Genomic DNA, 17,643 nt, shown 5'->3' with positions numbered 1-17,643 from the left:
AAATATTTACTTTAACGTAGTAAATCCCAACAGAGTTTTCTACAACATGACTCATTCCTAATCAAGCAGTATTTATTAAAAGTTAATGTTATTATCCTGAGATTAATGGCCTTGGCCGGCTTTATTACATCCTCAGCCCGTTTATGAGGACTTTTTAATTACATTTTTAAGCCTCGGGGCTGGCTTCACTTTCTCCCTCTTCCTTCTGTTTCTCTCCTCCATCTGCAGCAGAAGTTTCTCATCTTTCCACATCCTCCCTTTATCTCGCAGATTCTTTTCCTGGACTCCCACAATCATTTCACCTACAGTGCAGATGTTTTCTCCGGTCTGTTTATGTGTGCCGGCCCGGGAGAGGCCAGATATTGGACGGTTCTGCAGATGTCTGGCTCCCCGGCGAGGCCCCCACAGCTGTAAAGTCTGTAATGAGCAAAACTCCAAAGCCTCTTGCTGATTGGCCGCATATTGAGTTACAGCGGCGAACAGATAGAGCTGATGTGTGCGGTGGAGAGGGAGGGCGAGAGGAAGAGGCGGCGATGGACAGAGTTTAGATATCGGAGAGGTCGGATAATGGAAGGAGACTTTGACAGGAAGGAAGAGTTGAACAGAGATGAAGTGAGAGGATGGCCATTCATATACGTGTGTGTGTGTGTGTGTGTGTGTGTGTGTGTGTGTGTGTGTGTGTGTGTGTGTCCAAAACGAGTGCCTCCAGCTACAGACATATTCTTATCTGCATGAGAACATATTGCACAGCAGGAGATGTGGAACCAGTGGTTGATGAACATGTGGTTTCCACATCTTCCTCTCCGCTCCTCCTGTCATCTGGCATGGTCCTTTTCTCCTCTGACAAGTCTGTTAAAAGGAATCAGGTGATGGGACTTCTACGGGGGGTTAGTGGTTGAAAAGAGGAGGACTGTCAAAAACAGTTGTGCAACATTTCGTCAGCGTCTATTTCAAAGAGAAACGCAGCTCACACTCGTAGAGAATGGCTGTTTGAACCACGTGTGTGTGTGTGTGTGTGTGAGTGTGTGTGTGTGTGTGTGTGTGAGAGTGTGTGTGAGTGATGTTTTCCTAAATCTGCTGCTTGTGTTGCTGCGACATCCGTATAAACACTCTGGCCAGACACTGCATCTGATATGTCTGCAGCGAGAGCAGTGGGCATGATTCACAAAGGCACGGTTGATTAAAAAAAAAAGAATTAATGAAAAACATCACTTAAGGTGTATACGTTAACTGGTTTAAATCCATTGTTGAAAGCTTCTCTGATGCATTTTGTCGACACGTACTAAAAACCGGTGTCGTGTATCATGGACTTTTTGAAAGAAGTGATTGTAAAGTAATTACGAGACACTGGATCCGTGTGCGGATATGTTACAGGGTACGTACTTACCTCATATTTCTGTCCAAACACTCACACGCAGTATTAAGCCCGGTGTGTGTGAGTGTGTGTGTGTGTGTGTGTGTGTGTGTGTGTGTGTGTGCGTGTGCGTGTGTGTGTGTGTGCGAGGCATGGGTTGGATTTGTGGTGGTTATTCTTTAACTGGACCTCTTGGTCATCAGCCAATGTCATTGTGATCCCAGATTTAATTGACTTCAGCCTCTGTGAGACAGTGATTATGCTTTTTCCTTCCTACAAAACTTCAAAAGTCTCGGTTAATTCATTTTTTTTTTTTTAATTTCTCCCTAGACCAGAAAGTCGGTCCAGCTACAGCGAACGGAAATGCCGCTGTAAAAATCCCCCCAAAAAAACGAGTAATGGCTCCGTTCTCTGTTCCAAAGGAATTTCATTTACTTTACATCAAGACTGTGCAGAGAGAGAGAGAGAGAGAGAAGGCAGACATAATTTCTCAGGCCTCTAAAATTACCATGTGGCCACGCAGAGATGGAGGCTGATAGATTTTGAGAAATGGAAAGTGAGAGGCATAGGGGAAGGGGGAAAAGACGAGGAGGAAAGAGAATGATATTTATAGTAATGAGCTGTCTTGTCATTTGTCACCATTAGCTCCTAATGTTTTTCCAATTCAGGGCTGTTTACCTGCACAGTCGAAGAGGGTCTTCTCCACTCTTATTCTCTTCCTCCTCCACTCTTCTCTTTCCTTCCCTCCTTTTGTAACACTCCCCCCGTCCTTTCCTCTGCTCCCTCTCTTCAGCGGAGAGCGCTGACTAGATGAAGGGGGGGGGGGGGGGTCTTGCCCGTCCCCAGAGTATATCATATTAACATTTTATAAAAGAAAGATTTCCTGCATTTAAATAGTTGCGGTTTCCCAACTGGTTCCAGTATCTCAGAGGGGGAATTCAAACATCCTTCCATTACTCTACGTCAATTTGCTGCCTACATTATGTTTTCCACGTACAGTAGAATGGGAGCGTCAGAGTGATGGGAGCGCGGCAGAGAGGTGACAGATTCCTGACGGGGCGGCCGCAGGTCCCCACCTGTAGGGGGCCCCGCCTGGTGAAGGGATGGAATGAGGGAGGGAGGTGACTCATTCTCACCTTCCCACTGCCGTGTGGTCCGGCTCTCTGAATCATAAGCAGGTGTCCTCGCTGCTCTTTTTTCCGTCCCTCTCGTTTGTCCTCTCCTCCCTCGGCCTCTCTGTGGGGTTCTGAAAGTCTGAGAAACGGGGAGTAAACACAGGAGCTATGATTCAGCCTGAGGGGAGGGGGGGGGCAGGAGGAGGGGGATACAGAATGTTAAAATATAGAACAACAAGTGAAGTTCAGCCTCGGCTTTACAAGCACGTCTAAGACATTCTGTTCTTATGCATAATTGCATTTCTCCTCGTCCCCACGCAAGCTTTGCTCAATATACAAACGTTTAAGTTTCATCATCCGCTAGCTTTTTGAAGCAGTTGCCCACTGACTTCTTCAGACAAGCATCACCACCATCTGGTCCCCTGCTGTTGCTTTTGTGCATGGCACTGTGGGACGGCCTTTCATGTCGCGGCAGGGCTCCGCTGCCATCGGGGCCCCGCCGGCCTGCGACCCATACCATAAAAGCGGCGTGGCCTGAGATGAACCAGCGATCTTCAGCCGCAGCCACCGCTACAGCTGTTGTTTCTGCCATTGTTGTTATTATGAGAAACACACGTCCACCATCAGCCCTTTTCTGCAATTAGAAGAAATACGCTGCAGCCTGTTGTTTGGGAGTTACAACCAGAGGATCACCGGGGTATTTCACCTCGGTGCAGCACACTGAACGGGAGAGAGCGACGGGGGTATTTTGTCCAAGATAACTATTGTTTTAGTGGGACAGCGCTCAAGCCAGACTTGCATTAGTCACAGTTAATGCACTGTATAAATAAGACTGTCCATGTGGTTAATTCGATCTGCAGTTCTTACACCTCATCCACCAAACTTCCAGCACTTCTTTAAAAGTTTGGCATTACAGAGGAAACCCCCAAAAAAAGACCCAAAGATGAGCCCAACGATCTCAGCGTGGGCTTCTTCTTGATTTTCCACACTGATTAATGTGAACATATATTAGCCCACCTGAGACCGCATTGCAGGAGTCATTTTCAGAACAATTTTCATTACATCTCCTGAGTAAACATTTGCTCAAGCTGATGTCAATTCAATTTGTGTGCAGGCTGATAAGAAGTAGCTAGCAGTGGAATTTTTAGACACATAAGCATCGGTGCAATAACAGAAGACCTAATGGCACTGTTGATATTGTTAATAAAAGTAATGGCAGACGGGGCTGCGGATGTCAACAGCCGCGGCCTCAGAAGGAGCTGAGGGAGTCTTCAGTTGCACAGACAAATTTGAACTTGAGCAGTGAACACACCTGCGTTGATCATGGAAATTTTAAAATCACTTCGATATGTCGTGCATTTGCCTTATTTCGACCTGCCTCGACTTAATGTTGTTAGACACCGTGATTGGTCACTTAGTCCTGGAAAAGTAAACCCATGCCGAGAAGTAGTTTGGCAGAGAGACCGGTGGGAGACGGGGGACGGAATCCGACGCGTACTGTATATGCAGAATGCCTTTAACAGGCCGCAATGCAAATATATTAGTTAGTAGTTATTAATATTAGCCCGGGACCCAGACGAATTCCGGGAGCTCATTTCATTTGCTCTGCCAGACTCACGGTCTGGATCGCCTCCATTGGGAAGTGATTTCCTCCAGCAAGAAACGTGCCGGTCCAATCACAACCGATTATCTGATAATGGGCGGGGTTTATACCAACGCCATGAGACGTGGCCATTGTAAACAACCAAGACGGCTGCCGCTGACAAACCTGCATTTGACCAAAAGATATTTTCAAATGTCATTCACAGACATTGTGTTCTCAGCATCCCATCATCTCCTCTCTGCTCGAGTCTGACGACATTTCCGCGTCGCTCAACAGACGTCCCATGACTCGTCGCTCTCACTGGTTGCAGGTTTATCAAATGCGTGTGGAGGCATTTTGGTCTGCGTCCGTTGGTAACGCCTCTTGGAAATCAAAAATGAACCGAGAGGTCCCACACTAACACGCATTTGAGTATATGCTTGGCTATGGCAGGCTATCTTGATATTTGAACTACTTTAAAAGGCCTCAACTTAGTTTTCTAGGCAATTTGAACCAGCTTCAAAATGGAAAATAAACATAATAAAAAAAAAACTAAAACATTTAAGATAATCCGTTGACTGATATTTTACCCCGAGGTCTTTGCTGCCAGGCAAAGTTCTGCTCTGTGGAGTTAAAAACCCATCCAGCCAAGGGAATGTCAGCTATTCAGGGCTACATGTTGTTTATCAGATAAGGTACACACACACAATCAAGCAGCAGGAAACTGACACTGCCCAGACTGTATCATGCACTCACATACATAAGCACACCTGTGTATACACATATGTATACATGCGTATTGTCTTTCATACGTCCAATTACACACAGTCATCCTCTATACATATATACAGTACATCTGACATATACACAGGTCCCGTCTCCTCCCAAAAGCCAGTGCCAGACGGCCAACTAAACAAAGCTGAAACATTTAATTCATTTTTTTTTTTTTCCTTTTTCCATCATCCCTACAGCTTTTGATGAACCGGTTATTGATTTCATCTTTCCTCTGGTCCAAGGCCGGGACCGCAAGTCAAAGGGAAAATGACGCAAATTCAACCATGCAAATGTATTCCACTGTACCGTGCATGTCTACCTCACCTATTCATTTCTTGTATGCTGTCATATGTATAGAATATCACAGGTGAAAAGCAAAAAAAAAGGCCCTTTTGGTTTTAGCCGTCCAGTTCTGGGAACTCTCTGTGGACATTCTGAGAGTTTCCTCTTCGGTGGCTCAGTCGTGGGGGCTGCGGGTGCACAACTCTGTCAGGTACAATTATGAGAAGTTGATTCCAGGAAAAGCCCGTGTGGCATTATATACATGATGTAAGCTGCGGTTACTTCATCCATATACTCACACTCTTTGTGCACAAAGCTTTCACGCACCTCGCGTACACACACCGGCTCGATGATCGTCCTGTGATTTTGGCAACTGTCCACGGAGCTCCGTACCCCTGGTTGACTGTTAGATTCGTCACATGTGCACAAACAAATGCACTCGCTCACCCCACAGACACACACACAGACACACACACACACACACACACACACACACACACACACACACACTTGCACTCACGTCTTACGGCCTGGCATCCCTCAGGTGTGCTCCAGAGACACGCTGCCACGACTAATCCATCAGTGGCTGAGCTGTGCAGGTGGTCGCGGGGACCCGAGCACCTGGTTCAGTTCACACAGGAGCACCAGACACATTTATGCTGATTTGGGCTCGGTCCGAGAGGAACCGACGGAGCCCCACCACTCATCCCCTGATGTGAACACGCTCACATGGGCCTGATTGTTATTCAGTGTGAGAACTCGCTCCAGGACTTCCATGTTAATGGACTGTCCGTCTTGTAGAATAAAGTTGCCGGGTGTTTAGTTATGCTGTGGTCATGCAGTTGTTGTTATGGAGAGTTGTCGTCTGACTGCGTCGGTGGTCTGCGGTCAAAGCCTCATTTTTTCCGTCTAGATGAGGAATTAAAAGTTTGTCTGAAGTGAGTAAAGTTCAAGGTTGCAAAAAAAAAGAAGAAACATCAGTTGCTCGTTCCTTCTTCAAGGGATTCCCTGCGTTTTAAAAAACGGGTCAGTGAAGTATCAGTGCTTGATGATTAGCAGACCACTGCGGTTGCTTAATACTTTATGTTTAACCAGGGGATCAACAGGACTGAAGAAGTACCTGTTGTGCAATAACGAAGCCTTACAGGAATCCGAGGGCAGATGAGTAATCGGGGGTTACACTGGGGGGGATTACAATAGTCCGTTTGGACTCGGGCCTTAACTGTGAGTGATGAACAACAGAGGGATACAACAGGAAGATATCCACTTGTGTCCATCGGAGCAGGAGACTAAGTGGGGGATCTACAGTAAAACACTCAGAAAAACGCTGTCATCTGACGAAGCCGAGCCAGCAGCTAAAAGAAAGGGATATCTGTGAGATCCAGTGATCGAAGATCACCACAGCAACAAGACAGACGTAAAGAGGTCCTCTGGTATGTGACTGATGAGTATTCAGATACGTTCAGCAGCAACAATTACCATCTGAGTTAGTGGCTCGGTAGAAACCCTGTTTCAGTAGTTGCATCGTTCAGTGTAACGGTACCTTGTCGTACCAGACCTGCCTGAACAACTATGACTCTTCCACACCCGTACGAATTTGTTTGGGTCCAGATACTTTGTAGTTCAGGGATGAGGTGTTCATGTCTTTGACAGTGTCCATCATGCCAAGGAAACCCCCCATGTTAGTCTCTTTCAAAGGACTTTAAAGTGGCAGTAAGCGATTCTAAACCAACGCACGTTTTGTCAAAATCTGTGAATATTCCCTCACGGTTCGTTACCCGTCGAAAGAAAAGCTGTGATATGTGATATGTGGCTTGTGTGGACATATCGGACATGTACAATTTTCGTGTTTATGCGACATGCTGATTTAGTTGTTCGTTTTTTTAATTGGGTCTCATACAGGTGTAAGTGGTTGATACTGAGGTGTGCACGCGTTTTCTAACCGTTCTGCGACTGTGCTGTATGGTTTTATTGCTTCATGTTGAGAAAAATGCCGAGTGATTTGGTCCAGTTGTGTCGGAACCAAGGCCCGAGCAGGTTCCCATGGAGCAGGTCGAGTTGAGGGAAGTTGAACTTAAGTGAAAAGGACCAAACATGCCAATGTAACAATATTTTCGGGGTGTCATGTGTAATTTATTTCTACTGTCTCTCCCTCCAGGTACCATGCTGTCTGGAGTACTGGGATGAGCTCCAGCAGGCCTTCGTTCCGTACCGGGAGTTCAGCCTGTCGGAGAGCAGCGCCTGCCAGCTGCAGCTGCCCAGCCTCAGCCTCACCGACCAGCAGAAGGAGCTGGTGGCGTCAGACCTGTGGAGGATAGTTCTCAATAATAACGGAGAGGGGGGAGATGAGCAGAGGTGAGGGGAGAGTTCTACAGTTTATCTTGGTGCTCCTAGGTACCTGTAGGTGTTGTGAACCCCGTGTCTGTATATCAGAGAGCGTGTGTGTTTCGACACATGTGCTTGGATCTACGGTACATGTGCCGTCCGGCGTGAGGGAAAGCAGAGAGAGAGAGAGAGAGAGAGGGAGAGGGAGAGAGAGAGAGAGAGGGAAAGCAGAGAGAGAGAGAGAGAGAGAGGGAGAGAGAGAGAGAGTGTGCACCCAGGCCGCTGAGCACAAAGAGCTAGTAATGTGTCCCTCGCCCCACATCTGGTGTGCAGGAGCAGGGAGCGGGCTTGGAAGGCGTTCAGATTGGCCTAATGAGATTTCCCAGCACACCAAGTGCCTGTCAGGGCCCATCCGGATTCCTTCCTGCTTACCTTGAGTGTATCTAATCGGGGGGGGGAAGCTCACGGGAAGCAAGAGGAGTGACGCCCCCTTTGGCTTGGCTTGGGTTGGGCCGGGTTGAGTTGGGCCGGGATGGGTTGGAGTGGGCCGGCCAAGCGCCGTAACACCTCGTCTCGCTGCCACTGCTTCCTCTCCTCATCCCTCTCATGTCTCACCCAGTGTCCTGTGAAGTCTTCTGGGCTTCACCCATCTTTCACTTCATTTGTGTCCTCTTTTTTTTTTTTTTCTCTTCCTCATTCTTTCCTCATCTTAATCTACTCCCCTCCTTTTTTCAACTTCCTCCTGGGACTTAGGAAACTTTTAGTGGAAGAGAATTGCCAAGCCCACATTCTGTGTGGCTTAGAAAGCTCCAGAGGAACAGAGAAGGGAAGAATAAGAAAACATGTAAGAGAAGAAACTGAGAGAAAAATCAGCAGAACCAGATACAGTGTAAAGCTAAATATACATCTGTGATTCATTACAATCATACTCCAAACACTACATTTCCTTTATGTTTAAATTATTTGTCTTTTCTGATCAAAATTGATTCCCCCCTTCCTCGGTCGCTCGTTTCATCTGCCTTACTTTAGTTTCCACCAGAAAAAATAACTTGGCTTCGCTGCCAACTGGAAGTAATGAAAATTGTCAACATATGATGCTTATCTTTTTAAGGAGCACTCTGCTGCACCAGCATTTTTCAGGTCCTGAGCGTTTCCTGCTGGAGTTTTTACAGTGGATCATGGTAGCAGCAAATTACAGAGCAAATGGTCATTCACTTCAATTACCTTCCATTCAACATCATCAACCATGACATGCAATTAATGTCTATGGAGAGATTCCCCTGGAAGCTGTGTCAGTAATAGCGTACCTAAACTCACTGGCTCGGACAGCGGAGAGGCCCCCCTGCACATTGTTGTCTGAATAATTGTAGCGTTTGACTCTGCAGCTTTTCTGACATGGACGCCGCACAATTAGTTTAACTGGCTGGGCGAGAAACTGAAGCCCTCAGCTTCTAATACGAATCAGACTATTTTAATCAGAGAGTGGAATATTTGCGGCCGTTTTTTTCCACAGCTGGGCCCACGGTTAGTTATGAAAGTTATGAAACAAGGCGTCGTCCGTAAATATCGTCAGCTGTCCGCTGTGTCTCTTCTTCCCCCTCCAGTCTGGACAGCGAGAGTGGCTCCCAGGTGCCCTGCGATCAGTTGGTGTCTCCGACGGCGCTGGCGGCCTGCACCCGGGTGGACTCCTGCTTCGCACCCTGGTTCGTCTCCTCCCTCGGCGTCTCCCTACAACTGGCACAGCTGGAGGTTCACCTCTGCCACCACCTCGAAACGCTGGGCACAGGTAGGATGCACAGAGTCTCCTCTCGGAAGCTCATGAAGGATTGACGCCTATAACTCTTTTTAAAAAATCCTGTTCCAATTTCATTGGAGGGAGAGAAATAAGTTGTGCCTTCTCTTTCTGTTACTTGGGTGGGTCACGGCTGCAGGAAATTACAGAGCAAACGCTCACCCGCTCCAGTTACACTGCATTCAATAACATCGACAGCGGTTAATGGTGGTTAGTGGTGAAGGGTCGCCTGGAAACCGTGACAATAATTGACTACCTTCTTTGAAGTGATTAATAAGAATCTATAATAGGCTATAATTGATTATCCGTGTGATCTGTGACATCTACGAAACAGCTCTGTACACACTTGATCCCACTGGCATTTAATTGTCTGTTCCTCTTCTGTGAAACCCACAGCCTTTAACAAATGCCTTATTTTTGGGGGGGATTTGTGTGTTTCATTTTTCTGTTCCATTGTCCTGTGAAGCAGGTTGGTTTGTAATAGCGTGTGTCACTCTTCCAGTTCCATCTCGGCAACTTCGTCCCTTCCTGCCGGACAGGAAGTTGCCTCAGGAGCAGGAGTTCATGGTGATCGGTGCCCGGGAGCCGAGGGTCTTCCTGCGCCAGTGGAGCAACGGGCCACTTCACTGTCAGGAGATCAGCTTTTCCACCCAGGTGGACTGCAAGCTGCTGGAGTATCGCAACGTCACACACCTTCAGCTTCTCCAGCCCTGTGTGCTACAGGTACAGCTCAGCTTTGTGTATTGGGTTTAATGTCTGTCCAGATATTCTGATACATAGAGCATTGATCTGGAAAGAAAGCTAATGCAGAATCTGATTTTTCTTTTTTGTTTCTTCCAGGGCCAGGCCGCAGCCGCCAGCTGCCCAGAGAACACCACGTTGGATGTGAACGTGTTTGTGGATCCAGTGTTCCTCAGCATCAGCCAGTACAGCATCCACACTGTGGACACTGCCCTGCTCAGCTGGCAACAGGTGACGAGAAGTTCAGGCAATTGAGGAAAACCACACACTTAATATCGAAAAAACCACACTCCAAAGAATTACAATGATTTATAAGCTCCATGAGCTGACATGGAAAAAGCAGGCTAGTGACGAAATGTCAGAGCTCTGGAATTATGAAGCATGTTGTAGCAGAAGTTGCCTCACTCTCCTTTTAAAATGTCCCCCTTTATAGTTAATGTCAGAAGTCAAATGGTACAGTACAGAGGTTGTCGCCGGGCAACTTTTCACTGCTGCAAGAGGGATGCACATCTCAGGCGACCAGAGGAATCAGTGATATGGTCAATTAAGTTGCAAAGTATGGGAGTATGACTTTGCCTGTGTATTCAATTAGTATGATGCACTCAGACATGTTAAAGGAAGAAGGGATTTTCCCTGCTGTTTGAATCAGTGTTTGATATTTGGAGGCAGGGGCATGCACATTTAACGAAAATACCGAAAGACCCTTTGTCCCAGATGGAGTATCAGCTAAACAAATCTCACAAAAAAAGCGGATTTTACGAGAACGGTTTTGCTCGTGCGCCAGTGTTCATGCAGGATGGACCTGCCTTTTTTCTGTTTTTCTGCTGTAAACTCTGACTAAGAGGCTACAGTGTCTCTCTTCTTGGGCGTCGATGGTCCTCGTCATCTCTCGGTTCTCAGCTCTCAGCGCTGCCTCTGGTAGCCAGGGTATTTGTGTGTGAAGTGATGCCCGTAAAAACACGGTAAAACTTGAGTGGTTACACCTGCCAAGATTTCATCTGGCCCTTGTCCTCCACCCACTTGTCTACTGCGCACGCACACACACACTCTCACACACACACACACACACTCTCTCACACACACACACACATACACACACTCACACACACACACAGACACACACACTCTCACACACACACACACTCTCACACACACACACACACATACACACACACACACACACACACACACACACTGGCCTCTCTGGCTTTGTATGCCCTATCATGGCTCTGCTCGGCTCAGCTGTGGCTGTGCTGACTCATATATTGGCCCCCGGAGACGTGAGCTGCTCTCATGGTTTTACATGCATTCAGACCCTCTCTCTCTGCCAGGTGAGGGAAATAACAGCTTATGTTTTTGTGGGAACAGCTGTGGTCTTTTTACCTGTGAAAAATAGAATTAAACGAGCTGTGTAGAAAATCCGTTATAAAATGATTGTTCTGGCTCGCGGATTAATACCTTTGTTTTCCATCGATGTTACTGACTCATCACATGCTCTTAACCGACCGTGTTGGACACTGGGTCATACTTGACCCCTCGCTCCATCATTGCATCATTTAGCACGGGCTAGTGAATGTTCCCTATTTCTGCTGGTTAATTCAGCCATAAATTAGACTTTAGGGCATCTGTGGTTTGGTCATGAAAAGCTCATATTGCAGCTTTTCTGAAAGTGTTTTGGGGCATGTTGTGCATACCAGGTAACCATGGTCGGCTTGACCCAAAATGGCAAGTATGAATACTCAGGTTAATAAGTGGTTATACGCTCTTAGCCAGGGGCTTTTGAATGCACACTGGATAACATTCTTCACTCGTACACTGCACAGTTACCTCTAAAACTAAAACACTCACACACAAATCCCAACGGGTGGATTTACATATCCGCTGGTATGGCATTGATTCATAAAAACAGTTAAGCCCGCTGCATTTCTTTAAATTGGTCTAAACAGCAGCAGCCTTGTCACTTGCTCGGAGCCTTTAATCTTACCCCGAGCTCTCACCACGATGCCCAACACGAGAGAAAAAACACGGCATAATTATAAGGCAAATGTGCTTCATGTGGGTGTTATGGTTTTCCAAAAAAAGGGCGAGAGAGAGTTCAAGTACAAAAGGCGGATACTTTATTAAATTATTTGCTTAAATATTTGGCCCATTACAGACGAAGTTGTGATCATTTCAATCTTGGAAAATCTTGTTTCCCTTTTTGGGGTTTTCACTGAAACTAAATCTTGTATGTGGTGAACCTTTGTGTGGGTGCGTTTAAGCCGGAGCTGTTTGGTGGTGAGGGGACGGTTATGAAGGCCAGCTCAATAAAGCTCAAACGTGTCTTTGATCTGATCGGGGCTCACATTCCACACACTCAAGAGCACAAATTGTCCATATTCATAGGGAAAAAAAAAACTGATCCTTATTGAAAACGTAATGGGAAATGTTAACAGGCTCCGGCCTTCTGGAACAGAAGGATGTATCCCAATATTGTGTAATTGTTTCAAGTGATTTTCCTGTTTCCTGGTGTCGTGGCTGGCAGGCAGGCCTGTTGTGATGTGGCCAAGCAGGGTCAGCATTCAGCCGTGGAAAAGAATCCTCCAATACCACACAACTGGAGCCTCGTCGCAGCCCAGGGCACGGTCGTACCCGACCAGCCGGAGCGCTCTCAGATGAAGAGAAATAAACAGAAATAAATGACACTTCTTTGTGTATGGTTGTAATTTAGCCATAATCAGTTAGAAAACATATCCGCAATCACGGTAACATTGACTGCTCTTGTGTCCATGACAAGACCAAGATCTTTTTTTCCGGCAGTCATGCAGTACACATGCCTCTCATTAATGTTGACATGACAATCTGTATTTCATCTATTACAATAATCAGCATGCCGTCAAGCCGTGAGACTCACCTCCTCCTCTCCTCAACTGTTGTGTTTTCCTTTCGCTCGAACCTTCCAACAGGTCCTCACTCACAGTTTCTCATACCAGTTAGATGCTGATCATGGATTATGGTCAAATTAAGCTGCAGCTATGCCGTGGTATTTATAGAACTGAAATATGATCAAGATTAAACGACTGTTAAGAAGAAAGAATTATCCAGAGTAGCATTTTAGTTTTATTCTTCGGTTCCCTTTACACTCGATAGCCCCATATGGCTACAACCTCAGGCCCCCAACCACTTTAACCTCAGGGCCCATGCCTCCATTTTCAATTCTCAGTCCCAGACCCACTTTCGATCTTTGCTTGCCCCCCCCCCCCCCCCCCCCCCAGCTCCTAACCCCAGGGAAGTGGCTTTGGTGGAAAGCCACACAAAAGCCCAGTAGTATTTACACACGCTGCGTTCTCACAGTGTCACATGTAGGCGGAAAGTTTCCTCCTGTTGTTTTTCCTTTCCCACCGTTCTTCCCATGTTTGAACGATTCTCCTCTTCCCTTCGTAACTGCAACCAAAGTGACAGAGAGAGATCACGTTCCTGGTTGCAGCAGATGTGTGAGCAAGGGTCATCCGCAGAGGAATATATAGGTGATTATAGATGTGGTTATCCTTTCATTCTGTCCCTTCTGACAGGCTTCATGAGCGCCTTCATGGCGTCTTGTTCCATGCGCATCTCTCTGTGAGTGGGCGTCATAATTTACAGTCTGTCTTCCCAGACATTTTACTGTACCTTGTCATGTCTTTGTGTGATCCAGACTAGACTCCCATGAAAAAGGCAACTGTATCTGGATGGATTAGAGAAATGGAGGTTTCTCTCCCTGGGGGGGACGGTGTGTAACGATGGAGCTGTCATCTTCTGCCTCTTTAACAAGGAATACGTGTTGACTTTTTAACTTCTTTGTCTTGATGTCGTACGAGCAGGCAGTGGTCACGATGACTGCAGGAAGCCTTTTTCTGACGCGTGTATCGCGTTGCCTCGTGAATTGGAGCAGGAAGACGATATCATCAAAGGGGCGGGTCGGGCGATGGCATCTTTAGACGGCGGCAGGAAGTTTGTAAATCGCAGTGTTGAATTCGGAAGGGAGCACAGATAGTGTTCCACTATAAAACTGGAAATGGATTTCAACCCACTGTCGCAGCTGTCCCGACTATATTTTGCTCTCTACCTCTCTCACACACACACACACACACACACACACACACACACACACACACACACTCTATCATCAGGTTTTTTTAATGGTGTAAACTATCCCATCCGTTTTCAATAGCATCAACAACCCCGGGACCCTGAACGTGCTTGGCAGTCAAACTCTGAGATTTTTACTGCCAGCCTCTTTTAACCGTCAACCATCAACCCCCCCACCCCTGACCCCCCTCTGCCATTTAGAAGTATACAGCCGGCCGGGGTCCCTCTTTGTTGGGATAGTTGAGTGGTTACTGAGAAGCTGTCTGAGCCTCGGTGGTGTGTGTCAAGAGTCAGGGCGGAGTGTGTGCAGGAGAGATCCCATCAGGACCCGAGAGCCTTTGGAAGGAGCTCAAGTAAACCTTAAGCATGCACTTGCATCCATGCGTTCTCTATCCAGGTCACATTCACACTGTGTGCTGTGTTTTGCATTTGAAATCGTGTATGTCGGAGACTTGACACACACACACACGCCCTTCTCCCTGTTAAACCGCTGTTTTCAGCAGCAGCCCAGTGAGCTCTTCTCTCTTGCATGCAAAGTGACGTATGAGTGGACGGCGTCCGTGCGCAACTCGCATGACTTAGGTTTTCTGTGAGGCTTTTCTCGTTGACCCGTTGCCGTAGGTGGGCCAGACTCCGCCGTACTGTTTTCTCCCACCAAGCCGCAACATATCGATGACTCCTGGTAACAGGAATGCGCTCGCAGTTGCCCGTAGTTTGTTCCAAGCGCAGGGGTAATGGTAGGAAAAGATTGAACTGAAATCTCTGAGCCTGCTCACCTCTCTCAATAACCAACTTATAGCTGCTCAGAAAGAAAAAAAAAGTTAGATTTGGCCCCGGAGCCCAGTCTAAGCTGCTCCAGCCTGGATAACTGTCACGCTGCGATATGATTCACTCCCCTGCTGAGTTGTATTACTCCAACAGATGATATCACTCATTCTTCTACCGGCTGACAGCTGCAATACCAAGATAGGCATTTTAATATTAAGAATACTTACATTGTTGGCACCTGTATATGTGCTCATACACACACACACACTAAACATGCACACCTGGAAGTATTCACTCCTTTTCTCATGTCGCGTTCTTTGTTTTTTGTCCTCCTCCCCGTCCACCCGTTCCCTCCGCCTCACTTCCCCGTTTCCTTTCAGAATGGGAGCCCAGAGGCCGAGGAGCTGGTCTACAGCCACTATGTGATCTGTAACGACACCCACGAAACCCTGCGCTTTGGCCAGGTGGACACGGACGAGAATGTGCTGCTGGCCAGCCTCCACAGCCACCAGTACAGCTGGAGATCCCACAAGTCCCCTCAGGTATAGTGTACACACACACACACACACACACACACACACACACACACACACACAGTGTGTAGCCCAGGGCATTGGACACATCTGATGGTTCTCGTTCTTGTGGTTTTGGTTGGAGCTTTGAGTAGATCCACACAATTACACATAGCCAAACACACACAACTTTAAAACACTCACGTATCGACATATACATTCACAGAGTAGTGTGTTAACATGGTAGAAGATTAAAACAAGCAGTACAGGAACATATGGTACCAACATAAACTTACATATACACAAATTATGCACTGTATGGGCACACTCATACACATGTATAAAGAATGACCTAAAAATACAAATTCATTCTCATCCACTTTAGCATATAAATTCCCACCACAGACTCACAAAGGTGTGTATACATATATATATATATATATATACTCACACCAGACACACCGGCATCAGAGTGCAGCCACCGTCTTTGTGTTTCTGTTAGCGCTCTCAGACGGTGTCCTGACAGCACTTTTAAAGAAGATTGATTATATTTAACCCTTTGTGGTTTGGAGGTTGAGTGGAGGGTGGGCTGGCGATCCGTGGCGTGTGTGTGTGTGTGTGTGTGTGTGTGTTTGCAGCGCACATGTTTCGGGGACCCCCATGAGTTCCGTGCAGAGTGAGATAGTCAAGCTTGAGAAAAGACATGGCCATAATTGCTCACAGTAAGTCAGTAAGTCAAGTTGTATTAATCATCGACCACGGTTAATCTGTGCTCTTACCTCACTGTTGCGCGCGCACACGCACACACACTTGGATCGTGGCGTGGCAATCTGGCATATCGGCGTAGCACATACCACATCTCATTTGAGCAGTGAGTCAAAATGACCTCTGTATTTTTTGGGGATGTTTTGGACGAAAGATTGTCCGAATGGGCCAAATATCATCATAGATGAAGAATGTGATTCCAGGATGGTTCTGTCATGTGTTATTCCATCATGTGTTTGTGGTATATGAAATATGTGTTCTCAAAGATGACCATGATTTGTGAAACTAGATAAATAAGAAATCGTGCAGCTTTGCCAAAAACACTCCGCTAACTTACTGCACTTGATGATAAAGTGCCTGCCAATGTGTCCGCCTTTGCAAATTGTAGCACACACTCCTAATTACATTTTTGGGGTTATAAAAATAGTGACACTGATAAGAGAACGGCTTGTATTTCTTTAATGGTTCCTCGGTCCTTCGAGTGTGTTTTTGTAGCTTTTGCACATCAGTTTCCAGGCGGAGTCATAAAGTGGCTGTGCTGTTTTGCTAATGTCCCACGACGGCTTGGAGTGTCTAAAACAACTCGGATCGCCACAAGCCATCATTTCCCAGACGCCGCTCCCCGCTCTCTCTCTCTTTAGCAACTTCTCTTCTTCGTATCTCTGAGCATGCTCTCCAACTTCTCCAACAAGAGCGTCCTCTTAATCCCTGACCTCTTGCTTGTTTGTCAGTCATCTTGCCAACATCGCGTCCTGTCCACTCAAGACTCGCCTCTTTCAGGCTGCACATTTGAACCGTTATTGTATATTTGTACACTCTCTTTATACAAACTTGTGAGCGTAAAAGATCCATCTCCTACCACCCAGTCCCGTCTTAACATCTCTCATCTTCAAACCCTGTCCTATTATCTTGTAGTTCTTCCACCACCATTGAGTTAGAATCTTGATGGACACCAGCTCACGGTGTTTCAACAAGAGACCACAACTGTGTGACGACATTTCTCTAGTCGGCCGTCTGCTCTGTCCTGAGCAGGCCTGAGCTTTCAGCCGTTTTCAAGTTGTCTGATCTCCATTCAGTAAGTCAGTAAGTCTTTTTCCAGTAAACTGTTTCACATACCTTCACCCCCTCCCCAAAGTACATCAGCAAATACCTTACATCCGCACTGCGATTCGCTCAATCATACTGGGGATATGCTATTGCTATGAATAGTATTCTGTCTTTTCTTGCCATGCACTGTAGGGACCCCTTAGACACGGGCCAGACATTTAATTTCAGGCCACACACTCTCAGCCAGGGCCTGTGGACCCTCCTCCTGCCTCCGGGTCCGTGTACAGCCAGCGAGGCAGTTTGATCCGGCCTTTGAGACGGTTCATGAATACAAAAACAGAAAACTCAAAATACACAAAAAATCATTCTCATGACGGCAATGAAGTTTTCTGTGATAAAAAAGGAACTAACATAAAATAGTGGACCACCGTGTCCTTCAGGGTGGTCCTCCCCGACGGGTCAGAGTGAACATATGTACT

The 17,643-nt window shown here is 46.7% G+C and overlaps 1 protein-coding gene across 8 annotated transcripts in view; it reads left to right on the top strand.

The window, feature by feature from the left end:
- Nucleotides 1-17,643, top strand: part of LOC118301643 (vacuolar protein sorting-associated protein 13B-like) — a 299,542-nt gene that overhangs the window by 243,417 nt on the left and 38,482 nt on the right. For all 8 annotated transcript variants that reach the window (XM_035627305.2, XM_047331582.1, XM_035627293.2 and 5 more), the window contains 5 exons: nucleotides 7,266-7,462; nucleotides 9,037-9,218; nucleotides 9,727-9,947; nucleotides 10,065-10,196; nucleotides 15,221-15,382. In XM_035627305.2, coding sequence (XP_035483198.2) covers nucleotides 7,266-7,462; nucleotides 9,037-9,218; nucleotides 9,727-9,947; nucleotides 10,065-10,196; nucleotides 15,221-15,382 — 894 coding nt within the window. The remainder of the gene's footprint in view (nucleotides 1-7,265; nucleotides 7,463-9,036; nucleotides 9,219-9,726; nucleotides 9,948-10,064; nucleotides 10,197-15,220; nucleotides 15,383-17,643) is intronic.

Source organism: Scophthalmus maximus, chromosome 1 (genome assembly GCF_022379125.1).
Source record: "Scophthalmus maximus strain ysfricsl-2021 chromosome 1, ASM2237912v1, whole genome shotgun sequence".
NCBI lineage: Eukaryota > Metazoa > Chordata > Actinopteri > Pleuronectiformes > Scophthalmidae > Scophthalmus > Scophthalmus maximus.
This window is presented reverse-complemented; position numbering and strand designations above follow the sequence as displayed.